Source organism: Labeo rohita, chromosome 15 (genome assembly GCF_022985175.1).
Source record: "Labeo rohita strain BAU-BD-2019 chromosome 15, IGBB_LRoh.1.0, whole genome shotgun sequence".
Taxonomy (NCBI): Eukaryota; Metazoa; Chordata; class Actinopteri; order Cypriniformes; family Cyprinidae; genus Labeo; species Labeo rohita.
Window position 1 is genome coordinate 18,528,953 of NC_066883.1, and position 11,720 is coordinate 18,540,672.

The 11,720-nt window shown below is 34.9% G+C and overlaps 1 protein-coding gene across 2 annotated transcripts; it reads right to left on the minus strand.

The window, feature by feature from the left end:
- Window positions 1–1,344: 1,344 nt before the first annotated feature.
- On the minus strand, window positions 1,345–11,467 carry rps6kb1b (ribosomal protein S6 kinase b, polypeptide 1b). Of its 2 annotated transcripts, XM_051129872.1 has the most exons (15): window positions 11,293–11,467; window positions 10,559–10,602; window positions 10,279–10,399; window positions 8,165–8,233; window positions 7,935–8,082; window positions 7,569–7,626; window positions 7,243–7,343; window positions 7,055–7,145; window positions 6,815–6,905; window positions 5,519–5,626; window positions 5,346–5,408; window positions 2,698–2,775; window positions 2,498–2,605; window positions 2,313–2,425; window positions 1,345–2,234 (listed from the first exon to the last, which is right to left on the minus strand). In XM_051129872.1, exons 1-15 carry the CDS (start codon window positions 11,359–11,361, stop codon window positions 1,988–1,990), a joined length of 1,509 nt encoding a protein of 502 aa, XP_050985829.1. In that variant the 5' UTR covers window positions 11,362–11,467; the 3' UTR covers window positions 1,345–1,987. The 2 variants fall into 2 exon arrangements, 1 of the variants encoding a protein (XP_050985829.1); XR_007829240.1 differs by lacking the exons at window positions 1,345–2,234; window positions 2,313–2,425; window positions 2,498–2,605; ... (2 more) ...; window positions 5,519–5,626; window positions 6,815–6,905 and having other exon boundaries at window positions 7,243–7,437.
- Window positions 11,468–11,720: the final 253 nt, after the last annotated feature.

Genomic DNA, 11,720 nt, shown 5'->3' on the forward strand with positions numbered 1-11,720 from the left:
GACATATTGCACAAGAGCTGCATCCTGAGGGAAAAATGTTTAAATGCATCTCCATCTGCATGCACGTTTATATCCAAATTATTTACAAAAGCTAAATATCTTTAAGATTAGACCTTATTCACCTGTGTTTGTAAAGACTGAACCCAGTTGTAGGCATTTAGAGTGTTGCAGGGAGGATCATCTTGCAGAGGCCTCAAGATGACTTAAAATAAGACAAAACAGACATTAAAATAAGTCAAACAAGCCAAACAACCAAATATTACAGAGATACAATATCTCTAGTGTTTTTAATTCACCCCTTTAACAACAGTTTCCCCCTCTATTCTTTGAAAAAACAAAATTCCCACAAACTGGCCTTGGAAAATCTGGATATATGAGGTAGCCTGATTTTAAAAGTGTGATTTATAGGCCTGGAAAAGTCACAAATTAATCAACTCATGGGCACTTTGTGTTGAAAACACATTTTTCTAGTTATGCCAAGCCTTAAAGTATTTTATCAGGTGGAAATTGTCAGTAAAAAATATTTTGAAAATCCATATCCTTAAACCATATCCAATAAATCATGAAAAAAGGACAATGGAGGTCTAACCTTGGAATTAGGGGGCGGAAAAATAAATTGAACTTTTTATGTAACACTTTACATAACCTTCATATTAGTTCATATCAAAGCTCGTATTAGTCAAAGCATTAGGCATCATGAACTAAAAAAAATCTTGCAGATATACTATTGTTCATAACGTGTTTGTCTAGTTCAAATAATATTAATTTATACAACTTTAAGATTTTAATAAATAGGTAGATATTAACCTTGGTTAAAGTACTTGTCATTGTTAATCTGTAATGCATTTTCTGTTTTTTTCCCCCCAAATAACTTCCTATTTCTTAAATATTATATGATATTATAAAGAAAACCATTTTCTTATGTACACCACCAATCAAAAATGTGTAATCTGTATGATTTATGCAAGTATGCATTAAATTGACCAAAAGTGACAGTAAAGAAAATTAAAAATTTCACAAAAATTAACCACTCCTCAACAAAATACTAAGCACAACTGTTCTCAACATTGATAATAAACCAGCATATTAGAATGATTTCTGAAAGATCATGTGACACTGAAGACTATTCAGCTTTGCTGTCACAGCAATAAATTAATTTTAAAATATATTAATTTAGAAAACCATAATAATATTCCACAAAATGTTTTTTTAAAGTATTTTTGATCAGATAAATGCAGCTTTGATGAGCATAAGAAATGTTTTGTATGAATCCATGATCTTCTAATGCACATCTTTTTGTGAAATTACAAACTCTCCAACTTAATTTGACACCCCAGCACATAATAAAGTTTCAAAAGTTGACGTATTTGTTTTTATTGAGGCTTGTGTATTTATCCATCATCTATACAGCACTGTGGGATACACTCATTTAAAAACGTAAGACTTAAGTCAGGTTGCGAACCTCCGCTGGGCGAAATCCCACAAACGCATGTCATTCTGCAATCCACAATGATTTGTACAATTGCTTAACAGCTGGAAAGCGATTCAGCTTCCCTTTGGAAATACTGTAAAAACTCAAAACATCCCATTGGAAGCAATTCCTCAACATCACTTGATCATCCTGCAGGGAGCATCTACTCATCTGCACATTTGCAAATAGTGTCACTTTTTTTTTTTCTTTTTTTTTTGTTGTTGTTTCATGTTCCTTTTATGGTAAAATCATGTAAAAAAGTTGATAATCCAAAAAAGGCCCAATCCTGATAATCCATATGATATGTAATGACAGGAATCATCTAAGAATGCGCTCTGAGGTTTTGGGATGTGAGGAACTGTAGCAGTTTCTCAAACTCAGTGAAAGACACATGCTCATCAGATGTGAAGGACAGTATATAGCAGATGGTAGTGACGGCAGGGACCTTTCTTCTCCCCGAGTGTCCGTATAAAAGAAATAGAGAAAGCAAAGGAAAACTCTAAGTTGGACTAATGGTCATAGGTTCATACGTAGATGCTCTGGCCTTTTGGAGATCACGGGGTAGGCCTGCTGCTTAAACTGGCCCACGGTGGAGCCAGCGGGTTGCCTGATGGGAAGAGGAGCGGTGGCTTCGGAACTAGGCTGGACTTCCATCTGGTCCATGGTGGACACTTCCATAGCGAGCTCTGTGGGGGACTGGAGGATGGAGGATCCGGGTAAAGTTGGACCTCGTGGCCAACAATCTCCTGAGAACTTAATCGGGCTGAAAGACGGGAGACAAATTGTTTTTAATTCGATCTGTCAAAATCTATGACATTTATAACCCAAAAACCGCAACTACCTGACAGGCGTTCGAGGGCTTCCCAAAAAGCGACGAGGTGAACGAATTTTTGGCTCAAATGAGAACTTCTCCTTTATATTTTCCAACACAGATGGAGCTACATAGGTAAAACCCTGCAAAAATTAAAAGGTTAAGATGAGAAAAGCACCAAAGCAAATATGCAGGACAGTAAAATCATGACTTACCAAAAAGACCTGATTTGCACTTTCGCTTAGTGTGGAGTCATCAGGACTGTCAACGGGAGTCTGGCTGGTGAACTTTGAATCAAACTGGCTCACGTCGTCAGCAGATTGCTGTCGAAATTATTCATCAGATCACGTAATTCATCTATGCTCAATTAAGCCATAAAATTGAGGAAGACACCACAAAACGTGACTGTAATTACCAAGAAAGGCTTGAATGGTGGTTCTACTTTACGTGCAAGGAGGTCGTCCCAATTAACGTGTCGGAAGAAGGGATGAGTCTAGAAGACAAATTCGAGCAAATTAATTCACAAACTAAAGCCCAGCAATTTTTTGAACTCTGATGCCTGATTAGACATTAAAACCACCAGAAAATCAATAGTGAAATCAATCTTCACGCTGTAAAGCCTGTTTATCATGTGACCCTGGACCACAAAACCAGTCTTAAGTAGCACAAGTATATCTGTAGCAATAGCCAACAATACACTGTACGAATCAAAATTATGATTTTTTTCCTTTTATGCCAAAAATCATTAGTATATTGACTAACAATCATGTTCCATGAAGATATTTAGCAAATTTCCTACAGTAAATACATCAAAGCTTCATTTTTGATTAGTAATATGCTTTGCTAAAAACTTCATTTGGAACTTTAAAGGTGATTTTCTCAAGGTTTTATCCACCCTCAGATTCCAGATTTTTAAATAGTTCTTCTTTCCATTGTGGAAAGATTTATTCAGCTTTTAGAGGATGTATAAATGTCAATTTCAAAAAACTGACCTTTATGACTGTTTTTGTAGTCCGGGGTCACATATTTGATACATTTCTAAGGCCTCAAAATTATCAACAAGATCAAAACTTGCTGAAAAACCTGTTGTGCGCAATCTACTACATGCCTTCCGTCTACTGATCGATAGTTTATGCTATCTTAACATGTACAAGGTCTTCCAGTATAACTTTAAAAACATTCCCCTTCAAGTCTAGGGACACATGTTAGCGTTGTGACGATGAGGAAATTTCCCCACCGGTTAATCGACATGTGACAACACCGGTAATACCGGTATCACCGTGGGGGTGGGGGTTTCCTCTTTTCCTCTTTTTTTCTGCTTTTAAATAACTTATAAATGCGTGCGTATTATACTTTCACTTTCAGTTTTGCGGGAATTGGCAATTCGGCGTCAATTGTTTGAATGGACGACAACGAAAGTAAAAAAAAAAAAAAAAAAAAAAAAAATCACTGATATTAAACAGAACTTTTTATTAACATAACGAAAAAAAACAAAAAAACAACGCCATTCTCTTTCTGTAAATTCAACTCCTCGCGTGATAAATGAAATATGACGCATTGTAGCCATGTTCAGTTTTAAAATTATAGTGCATGCTCTCGTCTTAAGTAAATTATTTAGAATTATATTTTCCATTTAATTCAAATAAATATTTAATAAAAAAACGAATACTTAAAAAAACAAAAAAAAACAACAAAAAAACAGAAACAAATGTGGAGACGGTGGAAAAGTGATGTCACCGGTGTTGCGTCTTATAACCGGTAACATCGTCAACACCGTCTATCGTGGCAAGCCTAACACGTCTTTATGCTTTAAAGTTTTTACTGATTTTTATACAGTAAAAGAAAGAATAATTGTATATTCTTAGTAATGCTTTAAGAAGAACACTTATCTGACTGAAACAACTTAGGCTTACTTGATTATCCATACATCATTTTTAGAAAGATGATGTTAAAAAAAAAAAAATCATGTATCAAATATGATTCATTATTCATTTCGATCATTGCATTATGTGTTTTGGCCCCAACAATAAAAACTACATAGCTTTGATCATAAAACTGAGCATTTAAATATTTCCATAAGACATATTATTGGAAAATATAATGTTAAATTATATATTTTTTGTGTTTCATGCAAGTAGTCACTGACTTGCATTACAAGTAACAGCAACTATTGCAAAAAGCAAATTGCAATCTGACTCAGCTTTGGCCTCTGACAGGTTCGTACACATTTTTACCAATACATTTTCATGACTTCTGAGACAATATTCATGACATAATGCTCCAGTATTTTACAATTACAATAAAAATCAGTTTGAATATATCATAGCATATGTTAACTAAAATAAATGACCACTGATGCTGCTGAATAAATAAGCTTTCCACTGATGTATGGTTTGTTAGAACAGGACGACATTTGGCCGAGATATCACTACTTGAAAATCTGGAGGGTGCAAAAAAATAATACGCTGACATGATGTTTTGAGAAAGTGAAAAATAAAAGACGTGGTACAGCTTAATCAGTCATGTGGTTTTCAAGTGACTGATATAATCTGATAGTCTGTGTGGATTTATTTACTCATCTAATCTACATGCTATATTGAACAAATGCATATAGGAATTTCCCTCATTTTCAACTCAAAAGCTGTGGAAATGGGCAAAACTACGCAAACTATGCGATATATGCGCAATCCCTCACTGATCTGATAAAAGATTTGTGAAATACATGTCCATGTCTTTTGCAAAACTTTCTGCGTTCATTTTTTCCAAAACCTGGGAAGGCCTGGAAACTGCCGTTTTAAAATTCCATGACTATCCCAGGTTTTTCATGACCGTACAAACCCTGCTCTGAATATAACTGATGTTTATATCATACTATATGAGCCATAAAAGCCTAATGTATCACAAATGACACTCCAAAAACTTTATAGATTCCAAAAATTTTGATTATTTATATAAATAATCAAAAGATTTGATTTTTCTCACTATTATTTCATGTCAGGCTTTGCAGGGTTAAGATGCTGACTTTACCATTGATGTTAATCAACATATGACCTATATACAGACCTGTACTTCTGTTGCATCTCCAGGTCCAGCCCCAAGTCGAGATGAGGCACTTCTTTTCAGCAGCTGAACACAATAAAATTGCCATTACAAAATGACTTATTAGAAAGCTACAAAAATCAAATACGCAACATAATAACTGTACTACTGAGAAAAATAAAATACTGTTCACCTACCCTTTTGAGAAGGTCCCTGGCTTCTTGTGTGAGGTAGGGTGGGAGGTTCAGTTTGCATTTAAGAATTTTGTCAATGGTTTTTTTCCGGTTCTCTCCTGTAAAGGGGGGCTAGAAAGGCAAAAAAAAAAAAAAAAAAAAAAAAAAAAAAAACATAGTAGGGATGTTCAAAAACTACAAACTTTTTAATGCCAGGAACCACAAACACAATGATCCCTTTATGAGGGACCTCGCTGACAAATATAAAGCTAACTTTTGTTATTGATAAAAGTATATTTATACTATATGACAGCGTTTCCCAACTCCAGTCCTCTTAAAGGGGTCATCAGATGCACATTTCCCACAAGTTGATATGATTCTTTAGGGTCTTAATGAAAAGTCTATAATATACTTTGGTTAAAAAAAATCCTTGATGGTAGTGTAAAAAACACCTTTTTTTACCTGCCAAAATCAGCTCTGCAAAAATCATCCTGTTCTGGTTGAGGTTGCTTTAAATGTTAATGAGCTCTGCTCGCCCTGCCCCTCTCTTCTTTCTGTGGAGTGACGAGCCTGTTTACTTTAGCCGCATTTAGCCGTTAAACTTGCTAACTAACAGGTTATTAGGCAAGGCAATCGCAAAGATTCATAAAAAACCCTTATACTCACTTCAGCTGTAAGTGAATCTGGATCACAAATGATTTGTGCAAACATAGACGCATTTATGTAGATCAAGAGGTGCATTCTTTTCACAAACAAACGTAATCCACTGCATCTTCAGCGGCTCAGGTGTCGGGAGTAAATGATGAACACTGTGTTCATTATTACATCCAGCAACACAGCACTTCAATTGGAGATATTTTTGTCTAACTTACATCCCTGCTCTGGCATCGACACAATGGAGGTCAGACTGTTACAGCTGATTTCGGGCAGGTCTGAGGTAAGACGATCATGTGATCGACATCTGAGGGTGTGACGCCTGAGAATGGCTCGATTTGAAAAAGGGGATGTTATTTTTACAGATTAATTAAAAACCACTGCATGGATTTTTAATCATTATAGGGTAGATTTGTACATACACTGCCAACACACATTAATGTTCAAACAACATGTAAAAGTGAACTTTGCATCTGATGACCCCTTTAAGGAATCAGTAACTTCTAATAAAAAAATATATATATATAAAATAAAATAATTAGTTAAACTCAGCAATTGGTTGTTGAAATTAATTCTGCAACATGTGTTATACATTCCAGAATGTAATGCAAAAACCAAACTGAAGTATTGCAGGCACAAAGACATTCACAAGACGTTTCTACTCACTGCTCCAGTTAACATGTCATACATCAAAGCCCCCAAACTCCACCAGTCAACAGCCCGATTGTGTCCGCTTCTCATGAGAATCTCTGGAGCCCTGAAATAAAGGAACTTCTCACACTACTGTAGAATTCATCTAAATGCATGTCACACGGGCACGTCAGGCAATGAAAAGAGACATTTGCAAAACAGGAAATGAGCTACTTAGACATCACAAGGATTTAAAGGTTTCTTTAAACGTCTCACATGTATTCAATAGTGCCGCAGAAAGTGTGTGTCACTGTGCCGTCATGAATCGACTCCTTACACAGCCCGAAATCGGTCAGTTTTACATGCCCTGTAATAAGACAGAAAATAGATTATTATAATTAAAGGTTTCTCAGTTCATCTGCAGATTTACTCCAGATCTAAACTACTAAATAAAGCAGCCAAACCTTGGTTATTGAGCATGATGTTTTCAGGTTTGAGATCTCGGTAGATGATGCCTTTCTGATGCAGGTGCCCGAGAGCCATAGAGATTTCAGCCAAGTAAAAGCTGCGTGTAAAAACCCTGAGCATCATTCTGATTATCTTCATTCATCTCATCATGCTGAATGTCTATTGTATGCATGTGTCGGTGTTCATGTGTCCTTGAAAATTGTTTAAACAGTTGTCACTTCAATAAAACGCTACATGTTTAAAGCGCTAAGCATGAATCAATTATAAAGAATCAAGTTTATGCTTTAAAAGCCAAAAAAATGATCAAATCGCCCTTTCTTACCAGGCTGTGTCCTCCATGAAAATACCCTCTCGCTCAAGCTGCATGAAAAGCTCCCCACCTGCAAAAGAAAAGCCGATTTTACCACAAACATCACAGATTGACTGAGAGTAAAGCTTCATACTGCAAATTTACCATTTCAGCACACAAATTAAAAAATGCAACCTTTTTTAAGAATATATATATATATAGGTTTTTTTGTGTAAAACGTTTAAATAAATTCCCTCTATGCAAAAAAGACAAAATTCACTGAAGGAATGCCTCCAAGGGCAGAGTGTATTCCTTAGCAACTCTGCAGCAACAGGAAGATGGCAGAAAGAATGAGCAGTTATCTATCTCTAAGACAAAGGCTGTTCTTGATTCACGAACCACTTAGGTATTCAAGGATGAGGTAAAGCTTGCCGCCCGTCTGAAAGGCATAGATTAGATCAACGATGAAAGGATGCTTGACTTCCTCTAAAATATTCCTTTCCGCTTTAGTATGCGCTGTGTCCTTGGCGTTGCGTACAATCATGGCCTACAAACAGCAGAATAGAGTGACATTGAGACATCGGCACAAATGTAAATGACTGCATTCAAATGTAAGGAATTTGCTTAACCTTTTTTAAGACTTTCATTGCAAATATTTTTCCTGATCCTGCACCGGATACTTTCCGAACCTGGAAAACCTACAAAAAAGCCAAAGAAAAAGTTACATTTAAGCCCAGACAGGTTCAAAAGGAATACCGCTTCACAGAGTTCTTGGGATCAGTAAAACTTGTAATGTTTTTGAAAGAAGTCTCTTACACTCAATAAGGCTGCATTCATTTGATCAGAAATACAGATAAAATAGTCATATTTTTAATAATGTTATTGCAATATAAAATAATCGTTTCTATTTTACTATACTTTAAAATATAATTTATTCCTGTGATGCAAAGCTGAATTTTCATCAGCCATTACTCCAGTCTTTAGTGTTACATGATCCTTCAGAATTCATTCTAATATACTGATTTCCTATTAGAATTATCAATGTTGGTAACAGTGCTGCCAAATATCTTTTTGGAACCTGTGATACTTTTTTCAAGATTCTTTGATGAATAAAAAGTTAAAAAGAACATTTTTTATTTAAAATCCTAAGTCTTTACTATCACTTTTTATCAGTTTTACACATCTTTGCTGTATTAATTTCTTTTAAAAAAAAAAAGGTAAGTAAAATTTACTGACCCCAGACTTTTAAACGTTATTGTGTATTGTTAGAATATTGTTTTAAATAAATGCTGTTATTTTGAACTTTTATTCACCAAAAAAAAAGAAAAAAAAAGTATCACAGGTTCCAAAAAACTGTTGGCACAACTGTTGCCAACACTGATAATAAATCTGCATACTACAATGATTTATGAACGATCATGTGACACTGAAGACTGGAGTAAAGCTGAAAAATGCTTTGATCACAGGAATATATTAGATTTTAATGTATATCAAAATAGAGAAAAGTTATTTTACGTCACAATAATATTTCACAATATTACATTAATTTCAGTATTTTTGATCGAATAAACAAAGCTTTGATGAAAATAATAAACTTCTTTAAAAACATTCAAAATCTTACTGATCCCAAACTTTTGAATGGCAGTGTATAAAGTTTTCATTAATCTTTTATATTAGCTTTTATTTTTTTTATTAATCTTTTATATTTTAGCTTTTATTTTATTTTTTTTAAACCTAAATAGTAACAGTATTTTAAATAATTTTATAATTACAGTAATTTCAATGCTTCAGCTTGATATGTATAGCTTTACATTTTTTATACCTGGTAATATAGTTTATTTCTATCAACAAACATATCACTAATAGCTTTCGTTTATAATATTAACAACGCTGACGCATATATTTGATATTACAGTACTGATATTTGATTATGATATAGAGGGTTTGCACTTACATCACGGCCATACTGGCGATACTCAGATGTAAACAACAGCATTGATTGCATGGTTAATGTACTCCAGAATATGTTGTTCTGCTAATTTATGCTGTCTAATGCACAGAAAAATGTGTGTAAGCTGCTAAGTCATATAGAGAAGGACTTAGTAAGCAGGAAAGTGCACAACATTGAGACTAACTAAAGTGAATAAATGGTAAAGATACGTACGAGCAGTATTAATTAAGATATCAGCCTAATATTTCACCTACCTGACTGGAAATTATAAGAACAAACATGAATGTTGTCAAGATTTTTGCCCTGGAAATCCTGGTTGAGTTTAGCCAACCACAAACGCCTTTTGTCACTCAGACAGTTTTTTTACACTCTTCTCCTTGATTTCATAAGTTTTGGCAGTCTATAGTACTCCAAAAGTTTTTCCCCAAAACATGACAATAACTGATCATTTTCAGCAGCAATAATCAGCAAAATATGCAAGTTTCATTTGGTTCAGTGGCATTGTTTACGTATTTGCGGCCAATACGGCCGATTGATGATGCGTTGTAAAAACACTTTATTATAAATACCCACTGATTAAAAAAAAAAAAAAAAACTCCAACATTATTTAAAGTCATATGTGCTCATTAGCCTTTAAACATTTTAAGACAGGTTTGTTTTTTAAATGTATTGTAAATTTAAATGTTTTTACTTTTGTAATGCCACTTTCGGGCTATGGTAAAATTGTGAAAAGTTCTTTAAAAATATATAAATTTAAACAATATGTAATACATCAATAAAAAAAATAAATACCTTTCCATAACCTCCTTTTCCCAACACACGGAGAAGCTCAAAGCACTCTGGACGGATGTTCTCAGTGCCTTGGTTCACATTGTCCTCGGATATCTCGATCTTCTCACAGTCGTCCATGTTACTTAAAGAATAAATCAGAAAAAAGTGATCATGTGCATTATTCATCTCATCTGCATCTGTATTTGAGAATCTATGAAACTTTATTATTTTAATAATTGAAGTTAAAATACTAAACAATAAAAATTCAGAATGTTTAATTGCAACCACTGCATATACTTACAACTCAAAGCCACTGCACTGATCCATGAGGTCATTGATCTGAGCCTGCAGAAGAGAAGTGTGAAATGCATGATCAATAAAGGCTCAATTCACTGCAATAGTGAACAGCGTTATGCTGGATCAGTGCACGAGCAGATAACGTTACGAAGCAACAGTTGGCAGCACTTCTAGTCTGAACATGAAAACGTAAGGGGTCGGATTTCGCAATACTATTCCCAGAGATCCCATAAGGTGACATGTACATCTATGGACTTGCAACTCCAAATTCACTGATCCTCGTAAATATAAAACGCATATGAACGAAGTCAATAAATACTTTTAAGCAATATGCATGCGAAAATGTATACATCTAAAGTATGCTGCATTGCAAGTTTCGATGTGAAAGAAAACACAAACATGCAGCCCTTTAAATTGCCATAACTGAACTGTACTGTACTGTACTGTACTGCCAAGTAGTAAGCTCACATACAACCCTATTATCTCCAGCTCGTATCTTTTGACTACTGCATATAAAACATATTTCAGCTCGTAAAGCGCAAATACGTCTAACACATGTGATGACAGACAGAACAGCAGTTATTGAGTACACAACACACACTGTAGGGTGCTCGCGTTAGCCTGTTAGCATAACATAAAGCAGCCCGACGCTTGTTCCTCGGGCCTCAGGCCTGCACTCCTCTCGGGGTGGAACACTCCCGCGTGCCGTTTACTTCAAGAAAACCGACTGTCCGTTACCTCCTCCAGTTCATCATCGGAGACATTTTCCTCTGGCTGGTCCAGATCGATGTCGAAAACGCCAGCCATCGTTGATTTCGCTGTCTGGAATCACTTCAAAACCGCGTGAGGAGCTCGGGCTTCCCGCCTCATGGACATGAACGCACCGTCGCCATGACCGGCATGGACGCGAACTGACACCCCCGCGCGGAAGAATGCTGGAAAATACTCGCGCTGAACTTCAAACTGTTTTTGTGTATGTAACTGTCAAAAAATTGTATCAGAATACAAAACCGATAAATAAATGTATAAATAATATTATGATACTATTTATATAGTAGGAAAAATATTATGTATTATATACTGTTTATTTTACATATATATATATATATATATATATATATATATTTTTTTTTTTTTTTTCTTTTCTTTTTTTTTTTTTTTTCAAT

Excerpts from the sequence above, each read along its gene's own strand:
- rps6kb1b (XM_051129872.1), bottom strand. The coding sequence starts at position 11,361 with ATGGCTGGCGTTTTCGACATCGATCTGGACCAGCCAGAGGAAAATGTC. Across the intron at positions 10,400-10,558 it reads CAGTGCAGTGGCTTTGAGTT|TAACATGGACGACTGTGAGA; the intron begins GTAAGTATATGC and ends TTATTCTTTAAG. Across the intron at positions 7,344-7,568 it reads TTCATGGAGGACACAGCCTG|CTTTTACTTGGCTGAAATCT; the intron begins GTAAGAAAGGGC and ends TTTTACACGCAG.